The following is a 21,902-nucleotide window of genomic DNA, read 5'->3' as shown; positions in this document are numbered from 1 at the left end:
CAGGAGGTGGAGGAATTGGCAGTGGTGGAGCTATACGGTTTGTTGCACTGGGGCTGTAGTATGAATGGAGAGGGCTTTAGTGAGTAATCTTGTTTCCAGTGCGGCATATGAAAAGCCTTCCTGAGCAGTAATGGAAGTGTAGGCAAGAAACCAGAAACTGTCACAGACTTAGGCAGGCAAGCATACTTCACTTTGTTCCAAAAGCAAATGTGGACATGTGTAGCTATAATAATGTGGACACGTGTAGCTATAATGCACACAAAAATTGCTATGAGCAATAAGTTGGCACAGGAGAATCCTCACTGCAGAAGTCAGCTTCTACTAGTCAGCTTCTGCAAGGTTACAGAAATGAATGAGAAAAATGTAAAGGAAGTCACATTCACTTATTTACATTTATCCATCTTGCTCCCTTAGAAGGCAAGATAGGGCTAATTGTCCTTTGCAGAGGAACTAGAAGTAGATTTTTGTTCTCACAGAAGAAATGTTCAAGGAAGAGATATTCTTCGTACATGCTGCATGCCTTAAGATTGCTTAATGCTGATTTATGTGCTGTTACTGTAGAGTCGTGGGAAATGTCAAATACTACATAACCAGTAGAGTACAACCAATAGTAATATGGGAAGTGTTAATGAAGAAAACATTTGTTTCGTGTTCCAACATGCAACCTCTACAGAATTAAAACAAAGGACTGAAGCTGGTTGAGGGATGTGCATGTACAGACAACATAAAGGTGCCCTCCAACTCTAAGAGGAGGGAAAAGTCTGATAACAGGGTTGCTCCGCACAGGGCATAGTACACAATCAAAAAAAAAAAAAAAAAAAAAAAAACCAACCAGCCTTTGCCCAAAATCTGAAACATAACACAGTTCAAATTTAAGAATGAAAGTAATTATGCATGCTTGAAAATATGATTGCAGGCCTGTTTTTTAGGGTATAGTCTATTAACATTGCCCTGACAGGAAAAAAAAAATAAGGGTAGAATTACTGAGTAAAGAATGCGGGACACGGTCTCTCTGCTCTTCTAGCAGAGAATAACAGGCCTGCAAAACAATTCTGTTGCCAAAATGTTTCTTGATATATTATAATGTACGTAACCACAGACTTGCAGGCAGCTGAAATTGTGCAGTCTTTTCAGGCAGACTTAAGAGAGCTTTCAGGGATTAAAAAGCTGTTCTTCATAGATAAACAGCCTCTGAGTTACTTTATTTAAAATACTTGTCTAATAAGCTGGATCAGCTCCTTCCAGATGCCCTTTGACATGTGAGTAGAGATTTTTGCCTTCCTATTGGCCTTGTAGTTCATGGAAAACAGAAATTCCGGGTTACTGCTCTTGCATTCATTAACTTTCCGATCTGCCCCCAAGACTTTATTTTCTGGCTGTTTGCTTGTTTGGCTAGATATTGTGCTGTATACCATACTGGCCCTTGTTTTCCAGAAGTGCTTCATAGAGAGGACACTATATTGCAGAAGACAAAGCTGAATACTTTGGGTATGACCTTTCTTTAATCTTTTATCTTATTTTTTAGAAAAGCTTATGTAATAGATCTTTATACCAGATCAGCCTGTTTTGTATATGATATCTCATGTCAGAAATTATTAGAAAAGCCACACATATATAATTTTGTGATTAAGAACAATGCCTGAATTGATAAATATTTAATAATGAGCAGATTAAATTGGAAAGAAAATATAGGAAAAAAGTAAACAGATAAATATTAAGATGCTTGAGACGAAATAATATCTGTATTTTTCATTTAGCTATTATTCTTTGCTAGTTTCCACAGGAAATAATTCACAGTCACTTCACTCTCAGGAACTTTCTGTTTAGCCCAGTCATGCCACGAGAATAAATGTGTTCTGTGCATACAGGATTAGTAAAAAGTCTCGCTGTGTCTTTTTAAATTACCAAGAAGGAATTAGACTGCACTCATTTCAGGTTAACGTCTAGGAAAAATTTTGTTCTTGATTTCAGTGACATAACATGAAGGAAGGAATATGTATCTTTTTTAAGCCTTCCTTTTGTCTTATTTCTGTCCCAACTTTCTAAGGACTAGCAGCCGATATTTAAGCTGCCTGCTTCTGCGTGCTAATGACCTCAGTTGAGGTTGTCTGGAGAAACCACATTCCAGAAGAGTCTGGGATATTCTTTCCTGAAAGCTCTCGTTGATTTTAGTATTACCGCTACTGTAATAAAAATAGCAGCTAAAGGCAAGGCTAAACTGGGAGTGAGAGAAGAGGCTATTCATATTAGTGTAACTTACCCGTCCTTGCGGAACAGATGTGTACTTATTTAGAGCCGCAGCTAGAGAGTCACTATTCAATTACAGTAGTCTTTCTGCTAAAGGAAGCAGACATATTGACCACCCGCTGGTAAGCGTCTCCTTTCTCTTTTTAATGCCTTTCTTAGGTTTAGAATAGAGTAGCTCCTCTTTAAGATATCTTCCATGACTTGCTTTGGGGTGGGGAGTGGAGCACTTGGGGGTGGAGCAAGCCCTTCATATGAGAAAACCAGCCTCTGACGACTGTAATGCTATTGGCATATGCGAAGTGTTGTTTCACCGAATATATACTTGTAAAACTTCAAAAAGCACCACCTGTGAAAGCTGATTGTTTCCTGGTAGGTGGGATATGTTCTTTTTAGTGGGGATCAAACTTGTTGTTGTTTGTTCTTCTGCCAAGAGTGTTTTACTTTATGCTGTTCCTTCATAATGTGTAATCTTGTTTTGTTTATTTGATCTCGTCTCGCACTGGAAAGTGTTCGATGGTGTAATCTGCCATAAATACTCCCTTTAGGATCTGTTGAAGCTCATGTTGAGCAACAGTGTTTTGAAGTTTGATCTACTCATGTTTTTGGTCATGTTGAAATCTGCTGGTCTATCTAATTTTATGCCTCAGTAGCTATTAATATAAATGTGTATTTTTTTATTATTATTATTTTATTTTGGGGCATTATCTACTACACACACGAAAAAAAATAGCCAATGTCTACTTTGAAAAGATACTGAGATTGCTCACAGCTTTTAAAATAGCTTTCTACATATATATAGGTTTCTACTGCAAGCATAATTGAAATGGGCTAGATTTCATTTTTGAGTGTTATCTCTGACATCACACGTTTTCTAACTGAAACTAGAAGACTGTTTTTATATCAGTTTTATTGCCTGGTTTGTGTTTGCTGGGTTCATTGAGGGCATAGCAGACTTTAATGACTGAAAAATTTTGTGACTGAGAACCTATGTGATAACAATCACCTAATTAAAAGACTGTGAAATCATTTGAAATAGCATTATATGCAGGAGTAAATTTGATGTCCAGCGTGTTCTGACATCTTTCATAGGGTGCAACTTCCTAGGTGTCCTCAGCTTCCAAGGGAATCCCTTGAAAGGAACTGTATTTGATGCCTGAAAGAGATTCTCTTATTTATTGTTATTTCTTGAATTAAAAGCTGAGAGTTTGAAAGCGGCCTAATGAAAAGAGGCAGCTTGGTCCCTCGAGAAGTCTGTGCGAGAGCAGCTCTTAGGACATCACATTTCCATAATTCCTGACCAAGTGTTACTTAATGATTTGGCAAAGGTTAATTACCTTCTCAAGAAGGAGGCAATCACTCCTTAGGCTGTAGATCCCTGAAGGATGAGAAGTGTTTGAGAAAATCCTGCCCTGCCAAACCAGTCCTGCACTAATATATGAAAGAACTGGCTTTGGTTTCAATTTTGGTTTTCAGCTACTAGCAAACTGTCACTTCTTCCTTCACTTTCGCTTACGACCTGTGGTGATGGCTTGACTAAAAAAATCATGTATTGAGAAGAATCTGTATATGGAGTTACAATTTTCTTATACTTCTCAAGCATCTGCTACAAGTTGCTTTCTGTTGCTCTTTGTATATACGGCTGTGACACTGCAAATAACTGAGGGACATTATGCCTATCGGTGCACTCAATGCATTCTGCTTTTCCTGTGGAAGGAAGATTTCCTTTCTTTTTGTTGAGGGAGTGCCTAAGAAAGAGTGGGACCTATATGACAACAGGATACTGAAGTTCTGTGGTGGGGATCGATTGCCAAGACAAGGCATAGGCAGGGGTTTACGGCTGTCTCATTTACTCTTCTGAAGCCTCTGAGGCACATCAGTGTGCTCAAGCATGTCTGAACCTCTGCTCCCCAGAGAACAGCAGCTCTTTTCACTCGTAATAGTCTGTGGGGACCCATATGGTGGGGAATTTCCTTCATGGCAGGAAGCTTTTATGTCTTGCTCTTCAAACTTCATACACAAGTGCTACTAAAATACCAGTACGTATATTTTTGATGCCATAAAGCCCTATTATTGCAATAGGGTTAGTCTTTAAATACTTAACCATTCTACTAAAGCAGAAAACCAGAATGCAAAGAACCTCCTTTTTTAAATTACCCCATGAGTTAATTCTCCTGTGCTCAGGAAGCCGTTCTGACTTCCTCTCTTCTAGGGGATTCGCTGTAAAGATTTGTTATCTATTATAACTCAGGATTTTCCTAGTGGAGATGGCCACCCGCCTGTAAGAAGCCAACTTGTATCAGCTGTGATGGGTAGCCCCAGCAAATAAGGCCTCCGAGCCCAGCTCATCCTGGTGCTAGCATGGATTATGTTCACGCTTGAAATATGATCCGTAGGGACACCCAAGTGACAGCGAATGGAGTCGTGTTTGACCAGCTGTGCTTCTTAGCTTGGGCTTTTGTTCAAGGCAGAAGCAGTAAAAATTTTGTCAAGAGGGAGGGATGGTAGAATGAGGACTAAGTGACACATGGGGATGAAATGACAGTGGTGACAGTAGGGCAGGGCAGAAGACAAGACTGTGAGACCGGCCTGAGTAGGAACAAAATGGCCGAAGCTTTAAAGGGTGGAAAGCATTGGACCAGGGCACTGGAAGGATCTTCCCAAATAGTATTCTTCATTTTAATAGCAGTTAATTCTTTACGATATATCACAAAGGGTTTTTCCGCTATTGCTATTATGCAGGAAGATCTGCATAGAAGACTGTTGCATATATTCTGCTAAACTTCTTAATAGTGTGAAGACTTTGCCAAGAACTAACACAAGTCCTGACTTGGGAAAACCTTGTTTATTTAAGGAAGAGATAGTCCAAAAGAAAGAAATGCATCACAACTTCAGGATTGCGACCTCACTGAGTGAAATCAGTGCACTGTCAAAGTTAGTGGGAACATTGCTATTGACTTCAGGAGGGACAGAAACTGCCTAAAGGCTTTTGTCCTCAAAGAGCTGCTTTCTTGCAGATTTTCAGTTAGTATGAATTGAGTAACTCAACTCCAGTCGATGAGGTCAGTGAACACTTCTTATTTATGAAAACTGAATCTCTTATCCTTTGATTTTCAGATAACAGGCTGTACCTATTCATGGGCTTAACAAAACTTTTAACCAGACACTGAGTTAAAGTGGCATCTCTCAAAGTGCAGAAGTTTGAACTATTTCTTGCTCTAACTTTTTTTTTTCCTTTCAAAATTACTTTATTCACATCCACTTATTTATACAGAAATGCTTTCTTACCCAACTCTGGTTACATATTTTTGAGATCTGAAGGAACCTTTCGCTAGCATAAGTGAAAAGAAGTAAAATATGCAGAACATTGTTTTATTGAAAAAATAGTTTTAACCTTTACCTGGACGTTCTCATACAAAGGTGCAGACTGTAAAAGTTCTGCAAGACTCAAAGAGTATTGCCAATGTAAATGCTGAGATTCCTTTCAGCTATAGGGTCAGCCACAGTAAACATGAAAGATACATATCTTCCTTACAATTTCTAATGTGACTTGTACGTTGGATGGCTGAAATTCCTTCCCCAGCCCAAGGTGAGATTCTGGTTCTGAGAGGGACAAAGTGAAAAGAGGATTCACTCACGTGTGAAGAGGAGGTCACCTAAAAGATGGGGTCATTCAGAAGTCACACTTCAACATCTATGGCAAAATTAATATTTAACCTTACTTACGTGTTCCCATAGTGCTTCTGCAGTTAGCGGAAGTGTTTTTGGGATGAGAAAAGCATTTAATTTTTAAAGAGAGTTGGACACCTTTTAATCTTTAAGCCTCATCAGGCCTCATTAGTTATTTGATCAACTAGGAAACTGAGTCTCACCAAAAACTGGAAAAGAATGCATATAAATTAATCAGGGCTGCTAAAACAGATATACTTTACGAAGGAAAGTAAACCTTTCAGGAAGTTTTGGGGTTGTTTTTGGTTTTAAATTGGCCATTGACCCACATTTTAATGACATAAATTTGTGATCAGATGTTTTTGACCAGTATCTCATGGAACAGCTTTTGTTTTACTCACAAAACTTTGCTTTAGCTCATAGGATTTTGAGGAAGTCGTCTTTAGAAGTGTTTGGGTTGGGGGTGGGGGAAGAGAAGGAGGAATTTATTTCTCCTGAGACAGGTACCAAGAAAAAAAGGTCATTGTTCTAAGAAAGCATTGCTATGAGTAAGCCTGACCTTATGGTAGGAATGAGTGTAGTCAGAGGACAATTGCTACAACCCAGGCTGTTCCATCTCCCCTGCCCATCTTTCACTGCATCAGCCCCAGATGGATGTGATGCATAGACATGGCTGACTAATGTATGTGACGGCAGTTATGTAGTTTTCCAGCCCCCAGCGTACTTGGATCTTGCCTTGTGTGCACTGGAGTTGGAAGCTTTTACAGACGTGTTTGGTTGGACTCCCTCAGGAACAGGGTGTCCCAAACCGAATCCCTGTGCATGTTAGTGGCTTTTACCCAGAAGTCAAGTGAGGTTAATAACTAAACAAGATGCTTTATTGACTACAGCAGTAATCTTATCTCTAGGAGGAGCGGAAGCTCTCAGATTGTGGATTTTTCCTCATCCTCACACTAACCTCCTGAAGCTAGAGTTTTTGAGTATCTTTCTCTGTCTTTTCTCTTGTGTTCCTCGGTAGATAATTTTAGATGGGTGTGATTCGATTGAATAGTGGAACAAAGTTCTTTCTGGGATGGAAGCAAGATTTAGAAAGGTATACCGTGGGGGATGCTCCAGCTGAATTAGAGTGTCTCCAGAGGTACAGTGTCTTTCTTCTGTAACATAATTGACAATGGTTTCACATAGTTATCCATAGAAAAGCTACAGAACAGTGAAAGTAGGTAAATGGATTCACTAGTGTGAGGTTCCCAGACTACAAGGCAAAAGCAGGAAAGTAATTGCTCTTTATACTATCCATGCCTTGTATGCTAAATGTTTTATTCATGTTCCTGGTGCCACGCGCATTACAAAAGATGTTCTTTCCTCTTGTTTTCAGGTAATGATAACTGAAGATGACAGCCCTCTGGCGAGTATGCTGCAATAAAAAATCCATATCTAAGAATGGAAACACTGAAACGGACAGTATGGCAGACTCAAAAGAAAAAATGCAGATGAAAAAACAAATTACTTTACTAAATGGAGTTTCTTTAATCGTAGGGAACATGATTGGCTCTGGAATATTTGTGTCCCCTAGAGGTGTTTTAATGTATAGCGCTTCCTATGGACTCTCTCTAGTCCTCTGGGCTCTTGGTGGGATCTTTTCACTGTTTGGAGCTTTATGTTATGCTGAATTGGGAACATCCATTGTTAAATCTGGAGCCAGTTATGCCTATATCCTGGAAGCATTTGGTGCCTTTGTGGCCTTCATCAGACTGTGGTCTTCCTTGCTGATTATTGAACCAACAACTCAGGCAGTGATAGCAATCACATTTGCTAACTATATTGTTCAACCAATTTTTCCGCATTGCGAGCCACCGTATGACGCAGTCAGGTTGATTGCAGCTGCTTGTATTTGTGAGTAAGTTTTTGATTGCTAGAAATTAATGATTGTATTTGGAGGTGCCCAGAGAGATTTTTCTGAGATCTTATTCCTTAACCTTCTGTGAAAATAGTCAGTGTCTCTGTAGAACATGTTCTTAGGAACTGATGTGCTTTTTTTCCCATGGAATTTATTTGGTGCTGAGATATGGGAGGAGGGAAGAGAATTCCAACAATTTGGCTGTGGGAAACTGTTTGCTGATTAAAAATATATAATCTCTTTGGATCACAGGCCTAATACACAGCCCATGTTTGGTCCTGCCCTTTTTCCTCTGTTCCTTGAAAGTTATGTAAAACTTAATAACAATATCAAGATTCACATGGAGTTAAAAATACTCTGCCCAATAAAAGTTTTTCTCTAGAGAAATTGTGCAGTAATCAGACACTCCACAGAGTTGACTTTGTCGTGGTTGGTCTTAGATGGACATGGGGTAAGCACTAGAAATCTATCCTCTACTGGATGGACTGTACTCACATTCCTTTCTTTACTGATGTGGATTTGTCAGGACTGGGTATGCATTCCTTTAGGCTGTGCCTGATCTTTTAAAAATGGCTCAAAGGGTATAACTCAACAAAAACTTCCAAAAGGATGAATAAATTTAGCTTACTATAGCAAACTGTAGACTGACAATTCTGAAAAGCTCTTTCCTCCATAGCCCTGATACTCCCCACCATGGTACAGAGGAAGTTCACTTCTGAAAAAGAGCCCATGATATAACTTGAGACCGTCGTGACCATTCAGCAGTCTAAGAGGCAAATCTATTCCAAAAGATTATATCAACTTAAATTCTCCACTTGCACAGGAAAGCAATTATTTATTAATCTAAATTTCTTTCCGCAGTGTCACAGTACCATCTCATGAAATCCTAACACTAAAGAGAAGTGGTCTTCAAATGCTTCTTTAGCCTTCATTTTCTTAGTTGTTTTTGCTGTGGTCTTGTGGATCAACAGCTCTGTGCTCTAGTACCTCTGTTTTCTGTGTGCGGATGCCTTATGCGTGGCTGGCAGCTGCTACCTACTTTCACATGCTGCAGATTCTCTGCCTCACCCCAGCCAGGCTTATAACTAACATTTTGAGTAACAGCCCAAATTGCTGGCAAAATTACTGTTTATTATATTAACTGTGATACGCAATTTAGCAGTGTCAGATAGTACACTCGTTACTAGTGTCCACCATTTTAGCAAGGGCTCACAAGCAGCAGACTTACTTGGCACTTCACCAGTGTAGTGGAGAGAAGTTGTTTGAATCTATATGGGGCAAATGGTTAATAGAATTTACTGGGAATTCCATGCCAAGATCTCATTGCCTTGAATTTAATGACACTCTGCAGCACAATCATGATACATGCAGGAAACTTATCCTTTGCAGTGTTTCAAAGAGCACCTTTACAGCATTTCAGATGACTGCTGAAATGTTCAGTGTTAAAGACTTCAGTCAACATTTTCTTTATTTCATCCTTTTTAAGAAATAGCCATTTATTTAACTGTTACTGTTTTATACTACTGTACTTCTCAGGATGAGGTATATTGTTAATTCTTCTAAGGAGAGGTTTTAAATTAGAGAGTGTGAAATCTTACTTCAGGGTGTCTGCCACATTTACTAGATCAAGATTTACAGCAATCCCTTATTTAGAAAGAGTTTCAAATTATATCCTCGCCTGGCACTAAGCAAGAACAATTCAATACATGATCTGAAATTTTATGTCAGAAACCTATCCCAATTGCAATACATTGACATATTAATAGGAAATAGTGGGTGCAAATCAGGTCCAAGTTCTGCAGATAGGTAGGTGTATCATTAACTTGACAGCTGAGAGTACACCCACTAAAATATGCAGAGTTGGCTCGTGGTAATGAAGGCAAGAAATTCTCTGAGCGTCGGTGGTTGGATTCTGATTTCATCACTATAAAGAAAGGCTTCTTGATGGTTTTCATTTTAAGCGCTTATAAAACCTTTTTTATTTCCACTTAAAACTGAAGTCTAGATTACTTCTGTTTCTTTGCTCTGTTTGTAATGCCTACTAGAGAAGAAGCAGCCCATTCTGCTACGTGCTTCAGAGCGCTTTAATTGCCCATACCACATCTGGCCTGATGTCTGCTCCAGCCATCAGGAGTTGTACTTGGTACCAAATGCATAAGCATACCTTTCCTCATTTGTCTTTGTTTTGAATTACAGGGTTGTAAGGGAGGGAAGTTGCTCATGGCATTGTGTGTGTGTGTAGTATTAGCTCATCAGGGGTTAACTTCAATGAGAAAATGAATGTGAAGAATAGGGAGAAGGAGGGATTGGAGAAGGAGCTGATGGAATCCAACCTCTGCAACCAAACTGCTTATTTTTTTCTGCTAGATTCTGTCAGAATCGAGGCTTGAGAGGACTCTGTGAGTGAGTAGTTTTATAATCTTCAGACTTGGGGATGAGAGCGTGAATGGCACCTGTGCATGGGTGGAGACTAACAGCATGCTGGCCTGGCACAATCCAGCATCCTATAAGCAGCGTCCCAGCTTTTCGATGTAGAAACTATCCTTACTCTGTACAGAGAGTAGAGCTTGAATTTGCACTTTTTTAGGAAAACCTTCAGTGCAGGGATATTATTAAAAAACAACAAAAAAGAAAACCTCACCTTCTGCATGTGAGCAACTCTGCTGATTTTATTAAGGTTTAAAGATTATTTAAAAGGAGTGTGAGTTAGTTCTAAAATTTAAAATCTAGTGTGTTTTCTTCCCACTTGTTGCCAGGAAAACAGTACCTCAGTCAAATAAACTCTTTTTAGGAAAAACACTGTCATGTAGCTTTTAAATCAGGAATCTTATTAATCTCAAAAAAACTAGATGGTCCTGAAGTGTTCAAATTTGGTTTTGTTTTATTTCTTGAAAAAGAGGGGGTATCTGGAAGGATGTGTTTGAAATGTGCCATATGCCGTGTCAATCATATAGCTCTCCTCTGATGCATAATCTTTTTCTCGACAGGTTCCTTAACATTTATTAATTGTGTTAATGTGAAGTGGGGAACCCGGGTACAAGATGTCTTCACATACGCAAAAGTTATGGCTCTTCTCTTGGTGATATCTGTTGGCCTTTATAAAATCAGTCAAGGTAAGAATGTATTTTATTTACTTAAACTCCTAAAATATATTGGGCCCTATGTGGAGTTGACAATCTGTGCAGGAAAATCCGACTCCCTAAGACTTACATATGAAATGTTATTTCCGTGGAAAAAATTGTCTGCCTGAGAAAGATGAGAGGAGTTTTAGGATATGCTCAGTACTGAGGGTTTAATTATTCTTCTGTCCTTAACATGACAAGCCAGCACACACCAAGTTCTGCACTGCTCAGGGTAAATGGCAAATAGTAGCCGAATTAACATCAGTTTAGTGTTAACTGCTTTAAACGTGACTCATCCTTATCATACAAATAGGCTAGAGTTGCTACTCTTTCTACGAAAGGACAACATGGCATATGCCACGAACGGTAATAGTGCTCCGCAAGGGGAGAGAAATCTGGGAAGGAGGAAGTTGTTCTTTCCTTCAACTATTGGACAAGCCAGTGGTCTTTGCCGAGAGGACGTATCTATCCCTCCAGACAAGGGAGAACACTGCCTACTGGTGGGTAATGCCGCGCTCCTTGAATCACTGTGAATATCGCAAGACATCATAGGACAGATGAGCCATGTCGTGTCAGCAGTGACAGCACTGAAGTGAACACACTGCAGAGCTAAAGACAAGTGTATTCCAGCGTTACCCCCGATCTTTGCATACAAGAGTAGATCTGATTTTATTAATTTGGGCCTCTGGTACCTAACAAGCTCACGAAGTCTTCCAACTCCAGCTCTGTTGCTAAGTTACTAAGGTTTCTCTTTCATTTTCCTTTCCTGTGAAATCCCTAAATAGCCACTGCATCTTTATTCAATTAAAATAAAGAAGATCTTCCCAATTCAGTACAGGAATTATCTCTTTCTTCCGCTGAAACTAGCTTATAAAACCTAATAAAAGTGATTGCCTTTCCATGTTCGCTAGCTTTCTTCTTCCTTGGCTGCAGCTCTAATGCATCAGCTATCATATTGTAGAAGTCCCACTAGACTTTAAGAGCATTTTCATTTAGCCATTATCAGCATATGTCAGTTGTAACTGATTTTTTTAAGTCTCAAGAAAACTGAACAACTGAACCCAGCCCTAGGGGAAGGAATGTGAAGTTGCAGGAGAACAGCATTGCTTGAGGGCCACAGTTAGGTGAATGAGTAGTTCCCCTGGTAAATTAAGCTGCTGCAGTTTTAAAATGGTGTGAATGTGTGATGGCACCCCCGTAGCAGCTTTGCCCTGTCCCTACAGCCACAAATTTATCTGTGCTTTCAAACTGCTGCCTTTGAAATTCATGATCTGTTCATTTGTGTGCAGCTGCCGTGACACACTCTGGCACAGGGAGCATTTCCTCTGCTCATGCGTCCCTGTAACCCAGGTCGGTTCCTTTACGTTTTTGCATTTGGTCAGGAGGATAAAGGTGGAGAGGAAATCTTACTGTTATGAAGGCAAAGCGAGAAGGGCTTTTAACAGTAGCTAAGGTCTCATCTTTTTGAACAATACTGAGCACTTAAAAAAAAAAAAAAAAGAAAGAAAGAAAGAAAGGATTGGGAGGAAGAATGAACTAGACTTCTGGAAGAAGTTGTGGTCGGGTCAATGCACTCTTAAACTCAGCAGCTGTTTTAATGAAAAGAACGGTCATGACATCTTAGTCCTGACATGTTCCTTCCGGTACACTCAGATATGAGTCTTATTTTAAAACACTATGAATGTATCTGATTTTGGACATGGATTTTTCCTTTTTTTTTTTTTTTTTTCTCCTGCTTACAGTTTTCTTCAGCCATGTCCCCAAAGTGTGTGTAGATCTCAGCTTCACCTTCCTCAGTTCTAACAATCTCCTGAGAAAGAGACTTTGTTATGAATGTAAAGGACTGGTAGTGGCAGATTCTAGGTTATTGTTCTTCAAAGATTGGATTGCTTTTGTGGTATCCGTAAATTCCTCAGTTTAACCACAGGGTGAAGTTGCTTGATTTTATAAGAAAGACCTTTCTTTCTTCGTAATAGAGGTTTTGGCGTGTTTATGTCAGCCTTAATGCTTAAACCCACTTCCAGTTGTATTAGATGGTTCACTTTTCTTCTGAGAATTTAGTAACGCCTTCTTCCTGTTTTCAGCATTGCGGTGAAGGTTCATGAGGTTTCATTACCGTTCCTTACATTTTGCAGCATTCTTCAGGTTATCATCTCGATCGATTGAACTACACTAAAGGAGAATTTTGGAAGGAAAGCTCTTCCTGTCTCTTCTGTTAATTTTGGGAAACATCTTTGTTGTGTACAGCATGCTGTTGAGAACAGTGTCTCTAGGAGTTCTCCTCTCATTGAGTGCTAATTCATCTGGTGAAAATTAAGACACAGATATGAAAGGAAAAAATATGAGACAGGTTCAGGAATAGAACTTGGGTGCCCCAGCTCGCCCTTCCTGACGGTCAGGGCACAGCACGACCTCAGCACAGCACTCTCCTTCGGTAGGCTAGACATAGATGCCAGCAGATGAGGAACCTGTGAATTCTGGTAGAATTACACGTCATATTCAAATAACAAACATGAAAAAATGTGCTCTGTCTTTGTCTGAATGTTGCTGACTGAGTATCTGTACTCTGTAGCGGACTGAACCTTCCCTATTTGCTAAGTGAAAATATAACCTGTAGACTTCTAAGTGTTGCAATGTAACCTGGATGCAATAGGTCTTATTTCTTTTTGGGTAGCCAAAACTTTTGAGGTAGTTGTAATCTTGGAAATATAACGGACAATTGGTACTTGCCATTTATACAGGAGGAACAGAAAACCTTAGAGCAGCATTTGAGGGTTCAGCAACAAACCCAGGAATGATCGCACTGGCTCTGTATTCTGCCCTCTTTTCCTACGCGGGATGGGACACTGTGAATTATGTCACTGAGGAAATGCAGAATCCTGAGAGGTAAATGCATGTTTTGTTTTCAAATCTGTGAAAACTGTTCTGGAAAGACAGCTGATGGTAGGGCAAGCTCCCCTGTGTTTGCTTCTGATTGGAAATTAGCCAGACTATTTTCTTTACAAAAACTCTTTTCAAAAGAATTGTTAAGCATGAGAACTGTTTGGAATATTTTCCCCTCTCTCCCACCAGTTGTATCACACTAATAAGTCCCTTCTCTACATAAATATATTTTACACCCTACACTTTAGACCAGAATTTTTAAAGAAAGAACAGGCCCTTTCTGAAAGCAGGGAAAGTGTGTGTCCATGTAGCCCTCTAAAATTTGCCACTTATTTTCAGTCAGACAGAGCAGTTATTTTATTTTCCAGAACTTATTTTGCCACCAATGGGGTAAGAGTGCATCAGGTTTATGACTCTTCTGTCATGTGATCTTGAGCCTTACTTTTTGTGGGCAAGATGTTTCATCTTGCTAAGCATGAAAAGTTAACTGAGAAATAAAAAAAGTCTACAGTAGCACTGGAAATACCATCTCCTCTCTGCTGGGATGTACAGTTCCTGGGGAGCAGAGGGCCTCCTCTACTCAGAATGATATAGTACACTTTGTCTTGGGACATGCATACATTATGAGTCAGAAAAAAAGCTGTGATCAAGAAAACACCTAAGTCTGCATTTAAATCTCATTGCTTAAGTGTTCTCTTTCCTTTGATTCCTATAAAAGACAATGTATAAAATTTACAGGTACAAATGCACAGTTTTTCTCTAAAACTTGTGGCCGGTGCACAAGCAGCCAACAAAGCTGCTTAGGAAATTGCTCCACACAGGAATAGGTCTGATTTTGTAACTCTGTGATTACAAAATGATGGAGCAGGAAGTGATGGAGGCATCCATTTATGAATGTTTGAATTTGGGAACAATCTGCTAGTTAGGTATTTTTTGTTTAAAGAACGTGAAATAATTTTGCCACTTTCCTTTTGTAGGAATCTACCTCTTTCTATTGCAATTTCAATGCCTATTGTGACTATCATTTACTTGCTGACTAATGTAGCATACTATGTAGTGTTGGACATGTCAGATATCCTCACAAGTGATGCAGTGGCTGTGGTAAGTTGGATAAGCGATTAAATCATAAGGTACTGTATGGATAACACTGTGGAAGAATCTCAAATAGCGTATTTCTTGGCAAGCCAATTGAAGTATTTCCATGCTGAAGGTTTTTCCTTTGTTTTAAACTTTCTTTGTGTGTAACAGTAGCAGTATATTACAAAGCACATGTAAAGCACATTTCCAATAAATCTATTGTTGTTAAATCCTCTTATATGCTATGTAAATTCCTCTCCTAACAGTACTTCCTTGTAGAGGCTGCTTTCACTAAGGCCAAACAGAGAACAAGCTATAGAAAGTCTGGGTGGTTTAAGAAACAGTCTTTTAGCTCTCATTCTCATGCACAGTATGCAATGTTTTTAATGCTGTAAACTGACAGTAACATTTTCAAAACAAAGATATGCAGTGAAATGTTTTTTATAACTTCACCCATATTTTATACAATAATGCATGCCCTGTGACAATCAGGATTTGTCAAAACACATTAAAGCCAATACATGTTCATCTGCTATCTCATTGACTTGATGTCAGCTTAGAAAAATTAAGAAGAAAACATTTGAATGCAGCTGTCATTTTTACTTTGATATTGATCAGCTTTTCCAAATTCTAATTTCATTTCCAGTGTCAGGAGAAAGCATGGGCTATAACACTATATTTGGATTGGTGTGTTTTCCTGCGAGTTTCTCAGGATTGTCCGTACATTTAATGTAATGAGCCTCACTGTATTTTTTTTCTTTTTCTGTTGCAGACATTTGGCAATGAAACCCTTAGTTATGCTAAATGGATTATTCCTATAGCAGTGGCCATGTCTTGCTATAGTGGGTTAAACTCATCAATAATTGCAGCTTCTAGGTATGAAACATAAGATTTACTTAAAGTAACTGAAAAGGAATCATTTAAATATTAATCTGCATTAGTGCACTGTGATAGTGATACCTTTATTTCACTTATGTTCATTTATGATGGAAGAATTGTTATGATCTGGCATATCTTTTAGTGCCAGCACTCAAGGATCAGCACCACATGATGAACTAAAGGCACTTGAGAACAGAGGAACGTTTACAATTGAGTAGTAACACAATTAATGTTGTCTGTGCTGGAAAGCAACAAGCTATTGCTGTGATAACTGGCTGGTTGTTTTATTTTATTTATACGAGGCTTTTTTACGTTGGAGCCAGAGAAGGACACCTCCCTGACAGTCTGAGCTTGATTCATATCGACCGTTTCACACCAGTTCCCGCTCTTCTCTTTAATGTAAGCTTGGCCTCATGCTCAGCCTGGTTAGTCTGGGATTCAAACCCTGGAAGTGCTCTGCCTCCCTCGCCTTTTCCCTGGATTTCTCCTTGGCTTCCCCTGCCTTGGAGAAATCTTCTTCAAAGGACTAGAATTTCTAAAACTAGTTGAGGTTTGGGGGGAAGGGAGGTATCTGTTGGGTTTTTTTTTTTTTTTTTTGGGGGGGGGGGGGGGGGGGGCAGGGCAGTCAGTGCACAGAGACTGACCTGACTCATATTTATGCTTTATTTATTCAAGATAAATCAAGATTAGTGAGGATTGCGAACGATAAAATAAATTGAAAAACAGAGAATGGCTAAATATGTAACAGTACATACAGGAGGGTTTTTTTAAGTCTTTCTATGAGTTTTCAGCATGTCCACTGCAGAAGTATGTGACAGGAAGGTCTCTGAGACCATGCTCTAGGCAGATTTTCTAGAACTCTGTAGTCCGAACATGAGTCCTAAAGCATTTAAAATTAAATTCCCACAGTTGGACTCCCATACTCATATTTACTTTGTCCTACTGTCACTGCAGAAATGAACCTTGGGATACAAGAGCGAGAAGCTGAGGTATAAAGTTAGCGCAACTGATTTTAATAAATAAACTCTAAATCTAACCAGTTAAAAAAAGGGGGAGGTTATGCACAAACAGAGGAGGAGAAGTCATTCAAAAGCATTACACTGTTGTTTATTTGGACATGGTTTTTATTTGCCCCATGTTATATAAGCTGTATGAGCAGATGATCATAATGATCCCATTTAATATATAATAATTTACTTACAGTTATTATTTCATTATGAATAGCATTCTTAAAGTAATTATATATGCACCAGTAAAATGAGCTATATTCCTTAACACACCATAATTTCCATTTGTCATAGTAGATTCTTTTCTGTTTGTCAAAAGACTGTATGCTTCTGTTTGTCCTATTCGATAAAGCAGCCATTAAATTCCAGGTATTTTAGGTCTCGTTTCACCCTTTCTGTGCAGACAGTGTAGCATACCACAGAATCTACTCTAATGGTCCCAGAGTTTGACTGCACTGTGAGAACTTCCAAAAGTGAAATGAAATTAAAAAGTTAATTTTTCAAACTGAACCCAATCAGAAAGGCAAAGTAAGCTGCTGTCAACGGAGTGCTTCTCAGCAGTCTTGTCTGTAGGGAGCAGAGGCTGGGGCCACCTCATCTGGCTTTCTCTAGGGGGTTTCCTGCTGGTGGAAGAATAACTTCACGAACCCTGGCTACGTTCAGCCAAGCGTGGAGTTGTCACTAGTACATTTGAGGAAGAGACACCAGTGGGGTTTGTGCCAGTGTATCTGGGTATTTCTTAGAGGTTTTAAGTATTTGCTTCTTGCAAGGACTGGTATCCCAAGTCCAGTTACATATCTTTGAAACATGCCCTTAATATAACTTTATTACCTCTTTATTTTAGAAGACAAGTATTTATTTTCCTATTAAAAATTTCCCATTATTTTCTCTAGGGTTTAATGACTTTGCTTTATCTCCTTGTGGAAGATGTTTTCCTTCTCATTAATTACTACTGCTTCAACTACTGGCTCTTTGTGGGTCTATCTGTTGCAGGACTAATATATTTGAGATATACTCAGCCTCGTAGACCACGGCCTATTAAAGTAAGTAAAAACAACAGAGGAAATAAGCCATAAAACTCAGCTAATGCACATGTTTATGTGCCCAGTAATGCTGTAACTAGGGATCCATTATGTTATAAGCTATTTATTTCAACCATAGAAGTCCTTTTAACATGCAAGATAAGAAATGAAGGAGCAAAATGTATTTGAGTTCTCGCATCTTTTCTGGTACTTTTGCTGTAAGGTTGAAATGTATTGATATTGCAGGTTTTTTTCCTTTCACTCAATTTTAAAACCCCCTTTATTTCAAAATAAATAAGGAATAAATAAGTGCTTGGGGTTGTTAGATACAGATAAAATCCTTGCCTTGGCAGTTTTGCTATTGACTTTACTAAAATAAGGATTACGGTCAGATAATAGATAACTCTTTAGTTCCTATCACCATTTGCCAGCTTAGCCAACATCACAACTTTGCATACACTTTTTCTTTTTTTCAAACATAGCAGTTGGTTTTCATCAACTTGCATTTTCAACCTTTAGAGGAAAAATAAATGATTGTACCAGTAAACTCTCAGCAGTTTCAGCTGGTATTCAAATGCCAACTTCTGGACTCTTGAGAAAGCACATTCTTGCATTTTATTCCAGTGAAAAATAAATCCATAAAAGGGTCATTGCAACTTTCCTCATTTGTTATTTGTGTCTTTTTTATGTTTTTTGTTAAGTGCTCAGGCAAAATGGTTTTAAATCAGTCTGCTAGTTCTGTAACATCAAGATGTTACTTGAAAAGTCTAGCTGAGTTGGTTCCCAGTCAGACTTGCAATTAAAATTTTGCAATTGAAGTTGGAGGGAAAAACACCCATTACTGTTCAGTTTTCAAGTTCTTCTTTCAAAGATTGATCTCTTACTATTGTGAAAAGGAACCGAGTTTTTGCAGGCCTGAAAACAACAAAATGGTCAGATATTCAAGCATGAGAGGGTCTCAATTCTACTGGTTGTAGCCATTCGTAAGATTGAGTACATAATAGTCATATAGTCAATAGTTATTTTTATTATTGACTTGTCTAATTTTAATCTGTAGAGTGTGACATTTTTCTAGCAGAGTGTTTCACTGCTTCTTTTAATAAACACTGATTTTTTTTGTTTGTTTCCACAGCTTAACCTCTTCTTCCCCATAGTGTACTGTCTGTGTTCCCTTTTCCTGATCATAGTTCCTCTCTACAGTGACACAGTCAATTCCCTTATTGGGGTTGGTATTGCCCTCTCAGGCATTCCTGCTTATTACTTGGGAGTCTATCTGCCAATTGAAAAAAGACCTAAATGTCTACAGTGGCTCTCTGGTAAGCAATACAGTCTTGTCTCAGTCAGTGCGCCAAAATCTTGATGTTTGGTCAGAAGAGGGGAAGAATAATTTTTCTTAAAATCCTTTTTCCTTATGATGTTTTGCTATCCTGTATACGGCATGTCTGAGACCATTTGCTTCATCACGTGTTCTTGAAAACAGAACCATGCATACACATACAAAATATGTGGACGTAATTAGTGTGCTGTGTCATCTAATACTTGTGGTGTTGAGCCATTTCAGTACGTTGACTCCGTAAAAGCCCTGTAGGCTTCTTCAGACTACATGGATGCAATTTCATACCTTGGAAAACAGAGATTCCATGACACTATTGTTTCACTTTCTGCCTGTGTAATGGAATAGCTGAGTCAGAGGCGTTCATGCATCTTCCTGCATTACGAAATGACGAATTACTGGTATGAAGGGTAGTTTCCGCCCCTCAAATTCAGGCAAATTTTGAAGAGCAAAACTGCAATATTATTCAGTTTGAACTCAGCTATCAGTCTATGTGTTGATAAAGAGCTGATGTAAGAGACTCTTTATAATTTTTAGGATTTTTCTGCCTTTATCTATCTAACTATAATGTGCATTTACTCCAATTCATTAAGGTGTTTTCAAATTTTCCTAATATCCACATAGTGCTTTAAAATCCATGAATACCTGTGTATATGTCTAAGCTATATTATAACTTTGTCTCAGCTAGACATTTTTGCTCTATATTACAGCTACAACAACAAAATACACACAGATGCTCCTCTACTGTGCTCTGACGGACCTGGACATAGATATGGAGCCTACAGAAGTTAAGAGGAAATAGGGTTGTCTCGACGATTCCTCTCTGGGGTGATTTCTGTAATCCGATGTTCTCCCCATACGTTCAGTTACACTAAAGCACTAACCATTGTACTGTGTGTCAGTTTGATGTCTGTTAATTTGTGCTTGTTTTATAAACCCCTTCACTGCTGAAGGCACTTGCCAGTCCCTGCTTACAGGAATTTTTTAAAATTTTCTGTTTGGTAGTAGTGATTAAATGGCTTATTGAATAACCCTTTGAAACTTATAAAGCACTGTGTGAACAAACACTTATTAATACATAACTGCTAAGTATTAAGTTAATTCCAAAAGCTTATTAAAAAGTATTACGTCTGGTTAGAATCCTAAGAAATCAACTGATGAATATAGCAAAAGACAGACCAGATATTTACAAGATTCAAAACCAGAGAGAGGGAAAGAAAGGCAGAGGGAAAATGGCTGAGCCAGTATAGCATAACAGCTATTAACTTTCCTGGGAACAGATTAGGTTTCATCCTCCTATTTAAATGCCTGGAGCCAGGAAATAGGAAGGACTATAAAAGCCAAATAGAGTTTGATACTTTCTTCTGACCCAAAGTTACATTCCTAACTTCCTGGAAGCGAGGGCCTTAGTAACTTCGCCTGTCTTCATTGATTCTTTCCTTTTGGGGAATGTGCTTTACCCTTCTGTTTGTCACATCTACCTTATCCTACTCAAGATTACCCCTGTGTCTCTATACTTGATCTACTTTTCAATAAAAAATGCAACACAAAGAAAAAAGCGAGCTTTTTTGTTATTTCTGATTATTTTTGACCATGGCAGTGATGTCAGTCCCATGACAGATATTAGAATTAACAGTCTTTGGTGCCAGAAGGGTTACAAAATGACCATTTTGACCTGTCCAACTGCCTGATTTTTCTCCCCTAAGAGATGTTACTCTGCCGTCTCCATGGTAGAAGGGGAGGGTGGCTAACATTGGTCAGAGGAACAGCGTGGGAAAAATTATGGGTGGTACAGTTTGGTCGTTTCAAGAAACATCTCTTGCAACAGTTTTCAATAATTATCTTCTAGAGAGGAGCACTGGATGTCAGCCTTTCCTGCTGGATAGCATGAAGAGCTCGCTGCTCGCTATGACGGGCTTCTGTGAGCACCTTTCCATTGCCTTATTCTGCCCATGCATTCAACAAGAGACTGCACCCAACAGTGAATTTCATGAAATAAAAGGGCAATTAAGAACCAGGTCTGATCCTTCAAATGTTAAATTTTTCAGGGTGGTACATTCCGATGCGAAATTCTCAGTCTCCTGAAAAGGAAGACAGCAACTGTCAAAAAAGGAATGTCACATAGGCTAAAGAAACATCTGCTCCAGCTCCGACGTGCTTCTCTGATACGTACTTCCCTTTGCTATCCTTGTTGGCAAGTTGGAGTTCCTTTCTGTGACTATACGGGAATATATCATGCATGGTTTGTAGTTTTAATTTCATCATTCCTATTCAGTTAAACGCAGTTAGGGTAATTGTAATCCAATACAAGTTCCTCTAGGAAGGAAATTAGTCATCACGTGCAAAGCTAAAAAATATGGATGAAGATATTGAAATTGTGTATGGACATATCGGTCCCGCTCACGTTAATATGTATTTCACTGATTTTCACTCCGTACAGATAATACCTGTAAATTACTGTTAACTATCTAAAGCAAGTCATAAGTGCTGAAGTATCTAAATAAATAAATGTTTGATCCCTGGAAAATGCTACAGTTGTGTGGTTTTAAAGTAGAAACAGAGTATTGCAAGTCAAATTTGCCCTATTATATATCTCATAATTTGGTTTAAATACTATCGGGAGAGCAATAAGACACTACTCTTGTTTGTGTTTTCTATAACATAACGAAACAAGCATTTATGGAAGGAAAAATTGCTGCTTGCTTCAGGTGGGACTCTTTCTCAGTAGAGTTATGAGCAATTACTTACCTAAACACTTTCTTGTACTAA

The 21,902-nt window shown here is 38.7% G+C and overlaps 1 protein-coding gene across 5 annotated transcripts; it reads left to right on the top strand.

The window, feature by feature from the left end:
- Nucleotides 1–1,290: 1,290 nt before the first annotated feature.
- LOC112982959 (Y+L amino acid transporter 2-like) lies at nucleotides 1,291–21,660 on the top strand. Of its 5 annotated transcripts, none has more exons than XM_064507776.1 (11): nucleotides 1,291–1,488; nucleotides 7,289–7,806; nucleotides 10,798–10,923; nucleotides 13,674–13,818; nucleotides 14,793–14,916; nucleotides 15,665–15,768; nucleotides 16,074–16,170; nucleotides 17,672–17,821; nucleotides 18,933–19,116; nucleotides 19,844–19,961; nucleotides 21,182–21,660. In XM_064507776.1, the coding sequence occupies exons 2-10, from the start codon at nucleotides 7,305–7,307 to the stop codon at nucleotides 19,933–19,935; spliced, it is 1,524 nt and encodes a 507-aa protein (XP_064363846.1). In that variant the 5' UTR covers nucleotides 1,291–1,488; nucleotides 7,289–7,304; the 3' UTR covers nucleotides 19,936–19,961; nucleotides 21,182–21,660. The 5 variants fall into 5 exon arrangements, with proteins under 5 accessions (XP_064363846.1, XP_064363845.1, XP_025955511.2 ...); XM_064507775.1 differs by lacking the exon at nucleotides 21,182–21,660 and adding an exon at nucleotides 20,983–21,175; XM_026099726.2 differs by lacking the exon at nucleotides 21,182–21,660 and having other exon boundaries at nucleotides 19,844–20,695.
- Nucleotides 21,661–21,902: the final 242 nt, after the last annotated feature.

This window comes from Dromaius novaehollandiae, chromosome 2 (genome assembly GCF_036370855.1).
Source record: "Dromaius novaehollandiae isolate bDroNov1 chromosome 2, bDroNov1.hap1, whole genome shotgun sequence".
In the NCBI taxonomy this organism is placed as follows: domain Eukaryota; kingdom Metazoa; phylum Chordata; class Aves; order Casuariiformes; family Dromaiidae; genus Dromaius; species Dromaius novaehollandiae.
The sequence above is the reverse complement of the archived record's forward strand: the minus strand, read 5'-3'. Positions and strand labels throughout refer to the sequence as shown.